A 17,447-nucleotide genomic window follows, 5' to 3' on the forward strand; every position below is an offset into this window, starting at 1 on the left:
GGTCCCCAGACCACACAGGGAATTCCTTCGGGTGAAATCCCCGTGGTCTCCGAGCAGCCCTGAGTGACCAAATCCCACAGGGCTGCGAGGGCTGCACCTTGGCAATCTTGCCTCTAGACGGTGAAAGCACAGGAGCAGATGAGCACTGGAAAGCCCCAAACGCTCCCCAGGGACACATCGCATCGCCACTCTTAGCTCTGCGGGTGGATTTCTCCTCTCTCACTGCAAGTGCAGCATCCTACACCCGCTGTTAGTAGGACCCTGCCTGCACCTGACATCCCAACCAGGTGACAGAGGAAAGGTGGCAGACCATCACCAGACCTGCCCCAAAGGATGAGCTCTGTGGGGGTGTGTGGGGCTGCCGGGAGGAGCAGGTTCCTGGGGTGGGAGTCCTGGAGGCACAGGTACTTGGATCCGCAAGTCACTTGGAGGATCCCAGCTCAATACTGGAGAGCCAGATAATAGCATTTGAACACTATCTTCTCCAATTCAATTGTATTGACTTATTGCCTGTCCAATGAAGCCATCAGGAGTACAAAACGGTTAAATTATTTTTTTTTCCCTGCTGTCGTCTCGGAGCGAAGCTGCAATCGCTAATCCATGGAAGTGTGAGGGGAATACCCAGATTTTCAAGGCAGGTGCTACGGTGTGCTTGTGCAAATCCCAGCCCCTCTCAGCACGGGAAAGGGGAAGGACAAAACCCCTTCCCACTGGAGAAGTTGCCCCACTGGAATATTAGAGGTTTGGTCACAGACCCCTCTGGCCCCTCTGACCACACTGCCCCAAGCTCTGGGACCAGGCACAGCTCCTAGTGGGATACAGGATGAGGTCAGCCCTGGACAGCAAGCAGCAGGATGCAGCAGCAGCAGCAGCAGCAATAGCAGCAGCACATCCCATGCTTCCTGCCACCCCACATCCAGCTGCAGCGATGCTGGGCTCCATCAAACCACCGGTACTGGGACCAGCGATGCACATCCGCCTTGCACTACTCACCCCCCTCCAAAGTAATGCTGCGTCCTCGCAGCAGAGCTCCAGGGGGCAGAGGTTGGTTGCTGGAAGCACAGTGCTGGGTCCTGTGCTGGCAGCTGAGAGAGAGGGAAAGCGATTTCTTGAGAAGAAAAATAAAAGTATTTTCTTTTCAAAATGTACATTTGCAATTAAAGGCTAAGTATGCTGTATATTTTATTAATGATGTGGTATAACGAAGCATTTTAAAGGTCTCTTTTGTTGTGATGATTTTTTGGAGGAGGGGAAGGAATTGAAATGGAAAGCTTAACACTTATAATTTCAAAAATTTGGCTTATATTTTAGGTTCTGGTAACATGCAATTACAGGCACTTAGAAAGAATTCCCTTTTTTATACTATGCCCTAGAGCATAAAATTAAGAGGCCAATTCAGCCTTTGTACTGCTTTCAGAGGCAGTTTGCTTCAGCATAGATCAACACGGAGACTGACTGTCGCCTTTCTATTGAATTAGGTCTATATTTTTGACAAGTATGGCAGCAGTATCATCACTTTAATCACCAACAATCCATTGTGTCTCTTTACGCTAATAAATAAAACATTCTGCGTTAAATATTTCCCAGTAAGCGCTTGAAGACCTGCAATCACCACTCCTTCTATATGTTCCCAAGTAAAATAATACAATGGTAATAAAATCAAATGATGTCTAGGAGTTTTATAGACAACTAATAGCAGTTATTGCAAAGTGCACATCAGATACCAATTGAAGGTTACATTTCTCTTTAATATAATATAGCATGCATATTTCACTAACTGTCTCTGTATATCAAATGAATTAAACAGCGCAATGATATAGGTCAAAACCTGAGTTCTACAGGAGAGGCCTCTGGGCTGCAGGGCTTGGCTGGGGCCGTGAGTTACCAGTGGGAGCCGGTGGAGCCGCGGATGAAACATGTTGGAAAATCATCCAAAGTTACTTAAAAATTGCTGGGGAAGCCTCCTGCCCTCCCAGGAGATGTGCTGGAGGGGCCGCTGCCTTCAGGGGCCCCCCAAACCTCCCTAAAAGCAGCCAGGAGGGAGCCCATAGCCCAGCCCATTGCCCAGCCTCTGTTCTGGAGGAGCATGCTGGTCTGGGACCAAAACAGAGCCAGAAAGCAGGGATTTAGGTCTTGGGAGAAACGTAGCCGTCAGAGTCCGGGAGTCACCCTAAAGAGAAATCCTTGCTTGGCTCCAGCGCGGCTCACCAGGGGATTTCTCCCATCCCCGTTACTAATATACCTAATATATTCTGGGCCCTGCCTCAGTCAACACTGATTGTAAACCATTCCTCTAATCCCCTCAACAATACCCTTCCCCAAACCTTTTTTCTATCTTAATTAGATATTCTATCCCTTTGGTTTAAAATAGTATTTAATTTCACTTAATGATTTCAACAAAAAATATTAGGATTCCCCAAACAGACATGTTCCCTCTGAATTCTCTCATTCTTTTTTCGAGGGCTTCAGTTTCATCTTTTTGTTGCTTTGTCAAAACACAGCTAATTGACTGTCCTAAAAGTACAATTTTGGTAATTTCTCTCAATGAAGCATCACCGCCTCCTCTATTAGCACTGCCTAATTGGACTTTGAATCCCCAGCCGGTGACTTCACCCATGCTATGGGCCCGAATCACTGCAACAGTAAATATCAGCATTCCAGTTAAATGTAGGTTGGCTCACGTTCCCCCAAAATTGGCTTTCCGCTCCTTGGAGTACAATCTGATGTAATATTACATTAACCACGGGTTTTTGGGTTTGTTCTTTTTTTCGAGGGGAATTGAGGGAAATGAGGAGGAGTGGAGCTGAGCAGCACTGCAGCAGTGTGAAGGCCCTGGTGGGGTGAGAGCTGCGGGGCAGCCTCCAATCCCAGCTGGTCTGCAGCACCGGGCTGCAGGGAGCACCCTGCTGTGGGACTGGGCAGCAGGACGGGCTGTGTGGCACCCCACGTGCTGCATCCATCACTCAGGGGGGATCCCCACCATTGGTCATTCCCCATCCCTGCTCCTTCGCCAGCAAAATTCACGGCACGTGGCTTGCAGCCCTGGAAGCCCTGGGCACACGGTGCCAGCCCTGCCACGCTGCACGCAGCAGCAAATCGCCCGCGGCGTTATCTGCAGCGGCTCTAATTATCCTCCAGCATCTGCTATTAAAGCACGAGCATCAGGCCAAGCTGCGGGGAGAAAGCAGAAACAGAACTGCTCGCTGACGCCTGTAACCGGCACCGAAGGCGTATAACTCTGCTAATTGCTAATTGCGAGGAGTGGCGGCGGTGCTGCAGGGCCGCCCAGAGCTGCTCACCTCCCTGCGGGCCGTGGGACAGCACTGGGCCCACTTGTGCCTTCCCTCGGATGGGACCCCCTTGGTGCTGGGACCCCATCATGCCACATCAGCAAGGGGGACAGGAGCTGCAAGCGCGAGCAGCAGCTTGGAGCGGGGCAGAGCTCTCTATGTGTCATGCTGTGGCCCCCAGCCCTGCAGCAGGATGCTTGGGGGTCGGGAGAGCACCCGACATCCCGCTGCCTGCAGATAGCTGAGTGCTGCTGGCAGCCTGCTGAGCCCACACGTCCCCACATATACCCAGAGCTCTGGGCTCCTCCTGCGGCCCAGCACAGACTGAGATGCTGCTCCACTCCACTCAGCTCCTCTCTCCCTCCTCCCTTGCTGCCGGCAAGCACACCGGCAGTAAATGTTTTCTTGTAAACACGCCATAGATGGAAGTAGGAGCCAACAAGATGGAGATGCCAGGAGCTTTTTGTCTTAGTGATTTAGTTTCTTATTAGAAGATGCTACTGGGAAAGAAAATATATCATTGATAAGACTGACATTAGAGCCAGCCAGTGAAATTAAACACCCACCCCCACACCCCCCTGGACCAGCCTGGACCTTTCCTTGTCAGCACAGAGCACAGGTTCCTGCTCAACTGGTGCTTTCAGGTGCTCATAAACGCTGGGGACAGAACTTTCCAGAGAAGGAGGAGAGGTCTGATAGCGACAGGACAAATGGAAATGGCTTTAAACTAAAACAGAGGAGTTGTAGGTTAGACATTAGGAAGAAGTGTTTTCCTCAGAGGCCCTGGCACTGCTGCACTGTGGGTGCCCCATCCTGAAGGCATCCAGGCCAGGCTGGATGAGCTGTAAGGTCCCCTCCAACCCACGCCATTCCGTGGCTGCATGACTCCATGGTGTGAGCTGCCCGGGCTGGGGCAGAGCAGCGTGCCATGCCCACGGTGCCTCCGTGGCAGCACGGGGCTGGAAGGAGGGCTCGGAGCCACACACAGAGCTCCTCCCATCCCAGCCCTCGTACACCCTCCAGCAGCCGCAGTGCGTGTGCCACGCTGCTCTCACACGCCTTGCACGCGTTAGCAGAGCACCCGCCAGCAGGCGGATCTTAACGGGAAAAGTTAAACCTCCTTACGTGGCTCAGCAACAATACCTTGTGCGGTCATTAAGAAGTGATTAGCTTATCTAAGGAATTACAGCCCCGGCCCTGTCAGACCGGCACACAAACACTAAAAAGAGCAGGGATCAGATATCGCATTAGGCTAATTATAAAGAGAAGGAGAGACAAGCAGAAGCATAAAATAGCCACGTGGACAGCATTTTGCTGGATATTCTCTTTGCACGGAAAAGGCCAAACACATTCTGCACGACAGAAACGTAAAGATGAACAAATTCCTCTCCTGGCCTTATTGATTTAGCAGCACGGGCTTGGAGCAGCGTGCACTCACATCCCAGCCCTGGCTGCGGCCGATGGGCGCGGGCAGAAGGAGCCCCACGCCACGCTGCTCGTGCTCTGTTCATGTCAGCAGGGAACAGGACCCCTGGACGAGTGCTGCAGCCCTGAACATCCGAGCCCTGCTGGGGGAAGGGGTGGTTTTCCATTTTGAACACTTGTATCCTTTCTAAAGCTTTTCTACGCCCGAAATCTAATATTAATAATGATGGCAGATCCTATTTTCCTTGAGGTAATGCCAATTCTAATGCTTTTTTTCCCCACATAACTGTAGTATTATTGAGGAACAAGTAGTAAGTGATAGATACTTTAATGTAACGTGAGTCAATATGTATTTATACGTGCTTTATGACTTAATCAATATTGCTGCATTAGCAAGAATAAACACGGTGTTTCCTTTTCTGGCCTTGGGAAGAACAAATGAGGAAAGTCACATTGCAAAGTTTAGGAATGAATCAAACTCTGCGTTTCGCAGACGATTCAGAAAACCTCTGACATTCATTTGTTCTCTGGCAGCTGCGCCAGGAGGCTCTTCCTGTGACCCCACACCTTCCCAAGAGATACTCAGATGGAAATGGGCCCCAGCACAGAGTCCATGCCCACCATGACATCCCCAGTTCTGGGACAGAGGGCTTTGCTGAGCAAGGAAGGGTTTTGCTGCTGAGGAATAGAAAACAAATTCTGTATGAAAGTCAAAGGGAAAAGCAACGTGTGTTTGCATATCATCCCCTCGACAGCAGCGAGATGTCCTCCTGCACGCCCTGCACGCTCACACCATGGCAGCTCCGGGCTTAGCACACCCACTGGGGATGCTGCTCCCTGCTCTGCCCCAGGGAACTCCGCTCCCGACCCCTCACACCCTGAGTGACCCCACTCCCACCCCGAGTGACCGCATACCTGCCTTGCTTCTGATGGACAGAGGGAGCACTAGCTGGCACACACAGACCACGTTTGGGCAGCTTGATGGGGATGCTAGACAAGGCTGGCTTCTCTCGTGGGTTTTGGATATTCCCAAACCACACCTGAAGTGAGAAACTCATTCCTGGCAGTGCTGCTGGAGGCCAAACCCAGGAGAAAACACACCAACAAACCGCAGTGCTGGTTCATGCCCTGGGGTCCCAAATCCAAGCAAGCAATTTTGCCTTCCTGGTGGGAGCTCCAAGAACAGCAGCGCTGTGATGCTATGATTCACTTCTGGGTGACACAGAGAACATTTACCACAGGCCCACCTTCCTGGACGTGATGAGCGGCGTGCAGAGCGGTGCTGGTCAGAGAGCGGTGCTGGGAGGCGGCCTGCAGCTCTGCATTTCCTAACGGCACTCAGGGTGGCTCGAGCTGCACACTGGGAGCTGGTGGTTCCCACACCCTGTGACCCAGGGTGCTATCTGCTGTCCCCGCTTCCCCCTCCCCCAGTTTCTCCGTGGGGTCAGAGCGTGGTGGCCGTGCCTGGGGGCACACTGGGGCGGGGGCAGAAAAGCCGACTTTCTCCTCCATCCCAGAGTGGGGGGAGTTCGGCACCGTGCGTTTTATTTTTAACAGATTGCTGCTGCCACCGTGCAGACCTTTTCCTGTTGTGATCGTTAGAACTTTTAACTGGATCATAAATCTTTTAGTAACGTTTGGTATTATACTAATTAAAACTGTTCTGTATATGTATTATTAATTTCTCCGGCACTTCTCGCGAGGGTGACACTTTTAGCTGGCTTAGCAGAATGCACCACAGTAAATAAGGAGAAACTCATTTCCAGGCAATTAGGCTTGCAGAAAAATAAGTTTCTTAATGGAGGGCACAATCGTTACAAATTTTACCTAAATAAACAGGGTTTCTTAATGGTAACTCTTCAAGCTAAGTAAACAGATTGGTGTGCTAATGTCCTAAGCAATACTTAAATGTAACAGTTTAATAAATTGGTAAATTACTCATTTCATCTTAGAACAAAATGGTAATACCGTAGTAATAAGCTAGTATATATTCTGTAAATATGAAGCATTATCACTTTAGCTCTGAAGAAATCACCGCAGCGATATGTCAGCATTGATCTAAAACTGCAGCATTTTATCTCAAGTTTATTACCCATTTTTGAGAATCGCTGAGATTTTCAGAGCATAATGGCAATAAAAGAAGAATTTAAAAAGCGCTTAAATGTGCATAAGTTAATCAGAGGTATCCTCGGGGGGAAAGGGAAATTTGGTAAAACATGAATTATAAGCATCATTTAAACTTACTTTGGACACTAGAGATAATAAATGGCACCATAATTTAGAAATAGCTTTTAACATCAATGACTGTAAGTAGCACTTTACTGTTCATAAGAATTGCAAAGCAACGGTGCTGAGGCCAATTTTATTAGCCATTTTTTTCTTTATAAAAGCAATCCAACCATTTCCAAACGGCGCAGACAGGAACAAGAGTTACGTATTAATATGCAAAATGCATTTCGGTTTCGGTTTGTTGGTTTTCTGTTGGGTTTTTGGTTATTTTGTTGTTGCTGGGTTTTTGTGTTTTGTGTTTTGTTTTCTGTTGTTGTTGGTTTTGTGTTGTTTTTTTTTTTAAATAGCCAGCAATAAATTTACCAAAAGATACAGCCCGGGGACAATTGAATGATCGTTTAAGGAGAATAAAGCTTCTTCAGAGCGTGTGTATTTGGGAGCAGCGGATCGGAGCCGAGAGGAGAATCGCCGCCTCCGCAGCTCGGGATGCAGCGCTTCGTTTTGTGCTTCAGCATTGGAATGATTCTGCTCCTGGCTGCGTCAGTGCCACCGGGCCCTACCGAGGCTGCCCACGGGGCCCCTCCAGTTTGCCCAGTGTGTGTGGCGTGGCACGGATGGAGGGGACTGGGGCGGGATGCCCGCGCTGCTGCCGGGCGCTGCGAACAAAGGGAAAGCCCCGGGGCTGAGCGAACCTCCGCTTCTGGTGCAAGAATCCGAAATGCAAACAAAACCTCATCAAGCAAACAAGTGTGCCACCGATCCCAATGGCTGCAAGCTAAAATTATGCACAAAGCCAAAAAGTGGGAGCACGAGGTCTGTTTTTACTGTGGCTGTGACTTGGCACTGGGGTTGAGAATTGCTTTTCCAGCACGATGCTCCACGGGACCGGCTTGCTTTTTACATAACAGATCTTAGCTCAGATAAGAGTCCACTCGGGAGAAACGTGTTACTGTACACTGAATTAGGATGAACTTGCCACGGGACAGCTGTTTTTTAATTTGCTTTTCATAACAGAAGGCAAATCCCTAAAAATCCCTGGGTGATTTTTTCAGGCGCTCTCACTGTTGTCCTAAGGGGATATCTTTGAGCGCCGCAGGTCGGTACCGGCACAACATCTGACGTGGGCTGGGGGGAGGGATGTGGCCGTGCAGAAGTGCCCGGAGAGCCCCACTGCAGTGCCCTGCAGGCTGGGAAACCCCTGCATCAGCGCACCCCAGCAGCGGCACTCCTGTGCCCTGCTCTCTGCTCCATGCGGTGCAGCCAGGAGCGAGCAGCCCTGCTGCTGCAGCCACCCCAGCACCCAGCGCAGGGGCGAGGGCAGCTCAGCCAAAAAGCTCTGCCCGCAGAGCCAGCTCCCGGCTCCTGCTGCCCGCAGCACGCTCGCCTGTCAGTCCAGACAAGCGTTTGCACACGCAATCAGGAAAAGCAAGCACATGCAGTTATGAAGATGAAAACTCCAACCAGAAACGTGCGCTGAAGCACTTGGCACCAGGCAGGACTGGTAAATCGCCCCCACGAGCCAGATTCTGCGTAAATCAGCACATCTCTGCGAAGGCTCCGTCCCAGCACGCCAGCCGTTAGGACAGAGCAGCAGCCGTGCAGCACACGGTCGCCGTGAGCTCCTTGTGCCACCCCGACCCGACCCGGCCCCGGAGCTGGCACTTACAGGACGGAGGAACGGGGCTGCAGGGCTCTCCCGGGCTACGGAGGACTGGAGCTCTGGGGCTGTTCTGAGCGGGCTCTGGCCCCTCCGCCAGCCCCGGCTGTGGCACGAGCACTGGTGGGGCCGGTGCCCATTGCCCCGTGCCCACTCCCCGTGGTGTTGGGCCCTGCTGTGCCCTGATGCCATGTGGGGACACCAGCCTGGCAGCGGAGCTTCCCGTGCCCGGCAGGCTCCGGAAGAGCTACAGGTGTGGGATTTGTCTTGGCTGCTCCGCTCTGTCCTCATCTGTTTGCATCCATCTCGGCATCAGCTCAGCCAGTGCACTGAAAACTGCCTGAAAACAGGGGTTTGAAAAGAAACAAAAGCCGAACACAAAAGAAGATATCCCACTGCTCTCTAAACAAGCACAATCCACGAGCCCTACCTGGGGGCTGCCCACTGCCACCCCTCTTGGGCCCACGTGGAGCACCAGGGGAGCAGTGGCCGAGCAGGTGGCAGTGCGAGCAGCCCCCAGCTGCCACCCCGCGCTGTCAGCCCGTGCTAGTGTCACCGGGCGCAGATGGTGCCGGGCAGCCCCCACCACACGTGCCCACCATGCCCAGTGGCTGCCTGGGGGCTGCTGGGAGCTGTGCTAGGGGCATGCTGCCATCAGAGGGGCTCCCTGTTCTTCCCCCCACACCCGCTCCCCCTGCTATCCTTGTGGCTATGCTTGCTCTGCTCCATAGGATTTTTGAGCTATCCTTCACACGGTTAGCATACTTGCTGCCTTCTGCTTTGCTTGGTGACACAGTGGCTTTGCCATGAAGCAGCTCCAGTACACCATGCACAGAAATTGCCCCCTCCCTGCCCCTCTGCGTGGGCTCACACTGAACTATGTCCATTTCTAAGTCCATGCCTGCTTTGCTCACACCCACTGCAATGCACTCGGAGCCCCAGCGATGCATTTGCCATTGAGGAGGCTGCCCTCTCCTGCTGTCCCCTCCCAGCACTCCTGCATGCCATGCACCCTCTGTCAGCCTCTGCCTGAGCTGCAGCCGCCCCAGTTTGCAGCTGGGACACTGCAGAGTGAGAGGGGTGAGGAGACAGGAGCACAGCAGGATGAGCAGAACGGAGGCAGGGTCACCATTTTTCCAAGGGAAGCGGTGAAGAGCGATTTGTGCTGGGTGTCACTGGAACTGCAGTCCCTGAGGGACCACAGGATTGCTCTGGGCAGCATGTAGAATATACCAACTGCTTCCTGGCAGTGACAGGCACATTTGACTGCTCATGTGAAAGCTGGATGGGTTGGTGCTGGAGAAGGGCTTCCCTCCACCAGGAGTGATGTCGGGGTGCAGGCTCCATCCCGGGAGCTGCACAGGCAGCCATCAACCTGCAGTTTGAAGCATGGTCCCGACATGGGGAACGACACAGGCTGTTTTACTTTCCCCTGCTCTTTTCAGGATCTGTGGAAGGCAGTGAGAAGGGCACAGTGGTTCTGCTTCACCACTGTGCAGCAGAGCTGTGTCCTTTCCCCTCTAAGGGCTTGAGCTGAGGCATAAATGGAGAAGGGCAACTTCACAGAGATCGATGTTGGAAAGACACAGCATGACGAGGCAGGAAAAAAAACCCCAAAACCTAAAACTCTTCACTTTCTACACTTGATGAAGTCAGGGCAGGGTGATGCTGCAGATGTCCAAAAATGCCTTGCGCACATTTCTTCCCCACCCTCTCCCCCAGCCCAGGCGCTCCAAAGCATTTCAGCCTGGGAAGGGTGCAGGTGTGGTCCCCTCGTGCTGGGGGCTCCAGCAGCCCGCTCCCATTTGCAGGCACGCCCTTGGCAGCAGCACGCAGCATCCCCTCACCTCCTGCAGACCCAAGGGCCATGTCCCAGCTCAGCACATTCCTGACCAACCTCTGAGGACACAGGAACCCCCAGGGCTGCACACTGCAGCCGGTGCCATGCACGCCAGCTGCCGCAGCGAGGCCGCAGAGCTCCCGGCACCGCCGCAGCCCCATTCCCGCTCCCCACCGTGCGGGCAGCTTTCAGAGGCAATCACCATCGCAGCCTCCTCTGGAAGACACGAAGAAATCCCAGCACAGGTGTGAGCGAGCAGCACGCTGTGCAGGGGTGTGGGTTTGGGGGAAGCTATAGCCTAGGCTGCAGGGCAGCACTCCCATCCTGGTTTTGGCCGTGGGAACCAAGGAGGGATGTGCTGCCCACAGGACTGTGCACAGCCACCAGCAGAGCACAGCCCTGCCAGGACCGGACCGGCCATGCCCACCCCACAGCGCATCCCCACAGCTGCCCCATTACCCCTAATGGGAGCGGCGTGCGGATGGACGAGGAGAACCTAATGCCTTTCTCTTATACCACCGATTAAGTACTCGGGGTCGTGTCCTCAGCTGATGTAAAGTAGATGAGATACACAGAGCTTAATGGATCTCTGCACCCCAGCGAGCAGCCGGCCCTCTCACTCCGTTAAAGCCCACAGCTCCTCGGCAGCCCCCATGTTTAACCCCTCCGTCCCTCAGCCACGAGCTCTGTTAGCTCTCCTTCCTTTCCCAAATTTGGTTTCACTGCTGTATCTGCAGAGCCGCTGCCCTCACCCAAGTGGGGAATGGAGTGCAGGGCAGGGAGCCGAGCTCGGGGCTGCGGGCGCCTGGAGCAGCACACAAGAGACCCACGGTCCCCTCTACCATTCCCACCCGGTCCCAAGCGGAGTGGCTGAGCTGGTGATGAGCTCCGGATTACACGGCAAATAAAACACTACTATTGCAAACATAGATAAATCGACTCTCGTGTCAAAGCACGGCTCCCTCAGCACGCAGCCGTGGGCTGCAGCGGGCACACATACGGCTCTTCTTGTCTTCCACAGTTGGATGGAATAAGGAATGTTCAGTGCATTTCTGCAACAAGAAGGAGTCAGAGGGCTGTACGGAGCTGGGGAGGGAAACGCATCGCAACAGCCTATGAACAGCAGTGTTCTGAACAAGGAGTGCAATATGGACAGCCCTCACAGACACCGCTCTCGCGCAATAACTTAAACAGTAAGGATTACTACTTGGGGAAATAAAAGACAACATAACTTTGAAGCTTGAAAAGCTCTTCCTTCGTTGTAATCAATTGCAATAATCCATGTCAGTGATTTAGATGAAGATCAACTTTACCTTTCTTTGCTGATGACACAAAACTAAGAGCAATAAAAAACTTAAGTGCATTTGCGCACAACTAATGGATTGGATGTGGCATGTGCCAATGGAAGTCGCTATGTATAATGCAGCACATACTGGATGCCAAATTAATGGGATCATTTGGGCATTCTGGAACACTTGTGGCACCGGGCTTAAGTCATCTAAGGAGCCTGGCAAGGGTTCGTGACCTTCCATTTGCAAAAGCCTGCGGAAGCGTTGTGGTGCGGGACGCAGAGCAGTGCTCTGCCCGGCTGCTGTTCAGTCCCAGCCACAAAGGCAACACAATGGGCACGGATGTGCCCGGTGTCCCAACCAGAACAGCTGCACAGGAATGCGGGCTCAGCACTGTGTCAGGATGTGCTGCACCAGCCCAGGAGCTCTCTGGGGTGAGCCATGGCCCCACAGCTGCTCCTCATGGTGGCTGCAATGGCTGTGGCGTGGAAACGCACGCTTCAGGGAGAATTTGTGTGCGTAGGGAGGTGTAGATCTCAGTGTTATTTATGTTAGCTACAGATAAGCTAAATTATGGCCCAGCTGAGTGAAACACTTTTGTAAAGAGGGGCTCTGAATACTGTGCAGTCTGCGTGTTTGCCAGGGCCGTGCTCTCATCACAGAGTGGAGAGGAGAGCAAATAACCCATTGATTTTAAGGCTCATTTAGGAAAAGGGTTGCCTGTATGGATCTATCTGATCCCCATGCATTACTCCATCACATCGAATACCCCGGGCACAAAACAATAATGCTGAGAGATGCAAATTCTGCAGCCGTTTCTATATGGAGAAGGTCGTGCTGCACACACGGGCGCTCTGAGGGGCTGGGGCTGGGGGTGGAGGTGGGCTTGGGGGGTTCTGAGGATGTCTGCATGGCTCTGGCTGAGTCCTGCACTGTACCTCTGGGTTCCGTACAGAAAATCACCCACACGCACTGCTGAGCAAAGTCTGAGCGATCTGCGTGGAGCCAGGTCCCGCTGACAGCTCAGCGTTACTCCGGCTTTCCATCCCGACACAGCGATGGGTTTGAACATGGGTTTCCCTGGGCTTAAAGCTTCTGAAAAGAAAGGAACACGAACGTGCTGTCTGCGCTTCCAGGGTGCACACGCGGACACGTAACAGCCCACACTGCTTAGGAAAAAAAAACCCTCCAACTGCTGAGAACCGTCACTTTTGCAGCAGCATCAAACACGGTGTGTACCCAACCCAGCTTGGCAGGGCACGGAGCACCTCCCCCCAGCTCCTCCAGCCCCTCCAACCTCCACTGCCCCACGGCCACGCACTCCTGGGCACAGGGTGCAGACGGGGCCCCTGCGGGCTCAGCACCGCCAGCGCACCCCAAAGGGCCCTCTGAGCCCGGGCACCGCGTCCCCCAGGGCTGTGCTCCTTGGGAACAGCGGATGCCCGCTGGGAGCGTCACTGCGCTATCCCGCACGGCTCTGCTCTGCCAAGGGACGGCCCTTCGAAGGGCGCGACGCAGACCCGGGCTGCCGGGGACGGCTGCTGGCAGCCACAGAGCGCGCAGTGCAGCGCGTCCATCTCCGCTGGCGTTGGCTGCTGTTGCCTGGAACACAGGTGCGGATTTCCCGCACGGAGCTGCCCCCCAGCAGCTCACGTCTCGTCCCCAAAAGAGCGGGGCACGAGAAACAAGCTCCCTCGGCCCCAGCCCCCGCGCACATCGTCGCAGCTGCTCGCCCGGGCTGGAGGCCGCTCCTTCACGTACCCTCGGGGAAGGTGGGGGCCCGAGCGGACCCCCCCCACCGGTCGAGCCCGTCCTGCCGGTGCCGCTGGCTGCGGGGCTCTGCGCCGGCCGCTCTGCTGCGTGCCCCGGGGCTGCTGAGCGCTGCGGTGCGCGGCCGTACCGCGCCCGGCTCCGGCCCTATTCGTTTGGGAACAATCGGCAAAGGCGGCCGAGAGCAGCACTGCCTTCAAACAGCGCTGACAGCTGAAACGTAACACCGAGCACACGGGTACCGGTGCCCCGGCCCCTCGCACGGCGCCGAGCTCGACCCGTTCCCGTCCCCGCGGAGTTCACCCCCGGCAGGAGCCGTCCCGGAGCGGCGGCGGTGCGGGATGCTGCGGGGACCGCGCAGCCAAAGCGGCATCTCCTCGGCGTCGGTTTTATCGCCCTGTCCCCGCCGGGCGCATCCCCTCGGTCGCCGTTCTCCGTCGCGGCCGCGCGGCCCCGTGCTCTGAGCGGCACCGCCGGGGACGGCCGCGGTCCCGACCCGCAAAGCAAACGCTACCGACCCCCCCTGCCTCCACCGGCGACCGATATCCCCCTCCCCGCACGGCCGCTCCGCGCTTCCAACGCCGTTTGAAGCCCTTCCCCGCATCCGCAGCGCTGCGGGACCTTCATTCGTTACGAAAAAAAACAACAAACAAACCAAAAACCCAAATACGTGCCATTAAAAAAAAAAAGAAAAAAGAGAGAAATAGAAGTAAGAGCAACGAAAACTCTGCAGCCAAAAGGCGAAACCCCGAGCGCAGCCCCGCGGTTCCCACCGCGGCTGAGTGCGGTCCGGCGCGGAGCAGAGACGCCTCTGTAAAGAAACCGTTTATTTACACGTGTGGACAAGTACAAAGTATTATACACGGGCCGTGCCAACCCCCAGTCTTCGTTCCGATGAACCGTAAGGCGCTTTCTCTCGAGCCGGTGCGAGGAGGAGCGGAGCGCGGCCGTGCGCGGAGCTCGGGCCGGGACGGGGCGGGCGGCCCCGGGGCATCGCGGAGCGGAGCGGCCCCGACCCCTCCGCTCGGGGACCTCTTCTTGAGCCCGTCCTCGGAACGGGGGGAAAAAACAAAAACCAAACCAAACCAACCAACCAACCAAAAAAAAAAAAATCATAATAAAAAGGAAAACGAAAACGGCCTTTCGTTCCAAAGCCAACGCAAAACGCCTACGTCCGGATTTCGATATAAATAATCGAGGGTTTATATAACTCCATATTAATAGCGCCCAAAATCTCGATGCATAAATAAATTAAATTATTAACACTTCTTACAAAAGGGAACACCTCTCCCTCCGAGCGGGACCCCGGCCCCGCGCCGCCGGCCCCGGCCCGGCATCGCCCCCGACAGCGGGGGGGGGGGAGGGGGCGGCGGAGCTCCGCGCGTCCGCTCCGGGCCGGGGCCGCGCTCAGACGAGGGAGGTGACCGGCGGGATCTTGGCGCTCTCCTCCTCCCAGGGCTGCAGGTTCTGCAGCGCGAACAGCGACGAGTTGTGCAGGCACAGCGGGTCGGGCTGGATCGACTCGTTGAGCGACTTCTGGAAGGCGTCGTGCTGCAGCTGCAGCATCAGCCGGCTCGCCTGCTGCCGCTCGGCCTCCCGCTCCTCCGCCGTCTGCCGCCTGCGGGCACGGGGCACGGCTCAGCGCCCAGCAGACCCGGCAGCACCGGACGGGACGGGACGCGGCCCCGCGCTGCGATGCGCGGCTCTGCCGGGAGAGCGCGGCCCGGCTGGGGGAGCTCCCTCGTTCCGCGGTTATTTTTCCCTTTTCCGATGAATCCCTCCGTTTTCTGGGTCACTCCCTCCGCTCTTCCTAATCATCCTCTCCGTTTCTCCCCAACGGTTCAATCAGTTTTAGCCCCAATAATTCAACCAATCATCCCCAGTAATTCAACCATTTATCCCCAATAACTCAACCAATTTTCCCCAACGGTTTTATCCGTTTCCACATTCATTCCCCCATTTTTTCCCGTTTCCCCCAACCTTCCCAATAGTTGACCAGTTTCTCCTCATCCCTAATCCGATTTTCACACCGCCTCCCTCACTTTTCCCGACAATCCTCCTAACTTCCCCATATTTCCCCCCCGTTTTCCCATTCGTTGGCTGATTTTTCACAGCCGCTCCTCCGTTCTTTTTTTCCCCAACAGTTGATCCGATTTTCCCAATAACTCCCGTGATTTCCCGACAGTTCTCTCCATTTTCCCAGTAACACCCTCAATTTTTCGGACGCATCCCTCATTTTTCACAGTAATTCCTCTGACCGTCCCAATAATTTATCAGCTTTCCCCGACTCCCCAGTCATTCCCAGCTTCCCCACCCGTTTATCGCAAGAAGTCGTTCCCGTTTCCCAGCAGTTCCCCTCGCTCCCTAACGATCCCCTCAGCGCAACGCGGCCACCACTCGTTTTTTTCCCAGCGACTCCTCCGCTCTTCGCGGGATTCGCGGGTGGATCCCTGCGATCTTCCCACCGCTTCCCTCGGTTTCCCGTCCGCTCGCCCCGGTCCCCGCCCGCTCCGCTCCGCCCCGCACTCACCGCCACTTGGTGCGCCGGTTCTGGAACCACGTCTTCACCTGCGCGTCCGTCATCTTCAGGGACTTGGCCAGGGCCGCTCGCTCGGCCGACGCGAGGTACTTCTGCCGGTGGAAGCGCTTCTCCAGCTCGCAGATCTGCACGCGGGAGAAGGACGTGCGCGGCTTCTTGCGCTTCGGCGGGGTGCGGTTCTGGTACGGGTGCCCGATGCGCCGCGTCACCGTGAAGGGCGTCAGCGCGGCCGCGGCTGCACACACGGGGTGGGGAAGCGCACGGTCAGCTCGGCCGCTCCGCGCCCGACGGACCCCCCCCCCTCCCCCGCGCCCGCCCGCCCCGCCGCGCCTACCCGTGAAGCGCTCCTTGACGAAGCGGCGGCTGCTCTCCATCCAGGGGAAGCTGAGCCCGCCCAGGCCGGGCACGGCGGGGATCGCGCTGGGCACGGGCGGCGGCACGGCGCCGGGGATGGGCCGGTGCGCGGGGACGCGGATCACGCCGCCGGGCGCCAGGCTCAGGTTGACGCCGTACGGCCCCGACTCCTCGAAGGGCGCGGCGATGGCCGGGAACGGGCCCGGCAGCGCGGGGTAGGGCGCGCCGCCGCGGGGGCCGCCCAGGAAGGCCGCGCCGTCGGGGCCCCGGGGGGGCGGCGGCGGCGGCGGCGGCGGCGGCGGCGGAGGCGGAGGGGGCGGCGGAGGCGGCGGCTGCGGGGGAGCGCCGTCCTGCTCGGGGCCGCTGAGGATCTGATCGATGCCGAAGCTGATGGGCTCGTGCTGGTGCGGGCCCTGCGCGCCCGCCGCCGGCTCCATGCTCCCGCGCCGCGCGCAGCCCCGCGCCCGCTATAAAGGCGCCGCCGCCGCGCGCCCCGCGGCCCGGCCGGCCCCGCCGTGCGCCGCGCCGAAACTTTGCGGAGCGCGCGCCGCCCCGGCAGCCGCCCGTCATCTCCTCGGGGCCGCCGCGCGCCCCGCGCCGCGTGCGCCCCCGCCGCCGCCATTGGCCGCCGCCGCACGGCCTCTGCGCTCCCATTGGCTCCCGCCGCACGGCACCGGCCCCGCGCCCCGACCGCGGGGGGCCCCGCGCCGCGCCGCGGTGACATCACCGGGGGCGCGCGAACAAAGCGGGGCGGGGCGGGGCGGGGGGCGCCGTCGGGGCGCGCGGCGGAGCGGGGCCGGGAGCGGAGCGGCGGAGCGGCGGAGCGGCCGCACGTCGGGGCGCGCTCTGCCGCACTCCCGCCCTCCCCGCCCCGCGCTCTGCGGAGCTCGGCCCTTCCCCCTCACCGCCGCCGACGGCCGCGGCGCGAGCCCCGCGGACCCCCGACGGCAGCGCTCGGCCCGGGGGTCCCGGCGGCGCCGCGGTGATTGGCGGCGGGGCGGCCGCGGCCGTTAAGTGAGTTCGCCGCCGCTCCCCGACGTCCAAATGGGACTAC

At 56.8% G+C, this 17,447-nt stretch overlaps 1 protein-coding gene across 1 annotated transcript; it reads right to left on the reverse strand.

Moving 5' to 3' along the window:
- Positions 1-14,907: 14,907 nt before the first annotated feature.
- TLX3 (T cell leukemia homeobox 3) lies at positions 14,908-16,830 on the reverse strand. Its single transcript, XM_065734959.1, has 3 exons — positions 16,374-16,830; positions 16,031-16,274; positions 14,908-15,118 (listed from the first exon to the last, which is right to left on the reverse strand). Exons 1-3 carry the CDS (start codon positions 16,828-16,830, stop codon positions 14,908-14,910), a joined length of 912 nt encoding a protein of 303 aa, XP_065591031.1.
- Positions 16,831-17,447: the final 617 nt, after the last annotated feature.

The sequence above is a fragment of the Cyrtonyx montezumae genome, unplaced genomic scaffold, assembly GCF_038088225.1.
Source record: "Cyrtonyx montezumae isolate F1298 unplaced genomic scaffold, pur_monq_1.0 scaffold_18, whole genome shotgun sequence".
Classification (NCBI taxonomy): domain Eukaryota; kingdom Metazoa; phylum Chordata; class Aves; order Galliformes; family Odontophoridae; genus Cyrtonyx; species Cyrtonyx montezumae.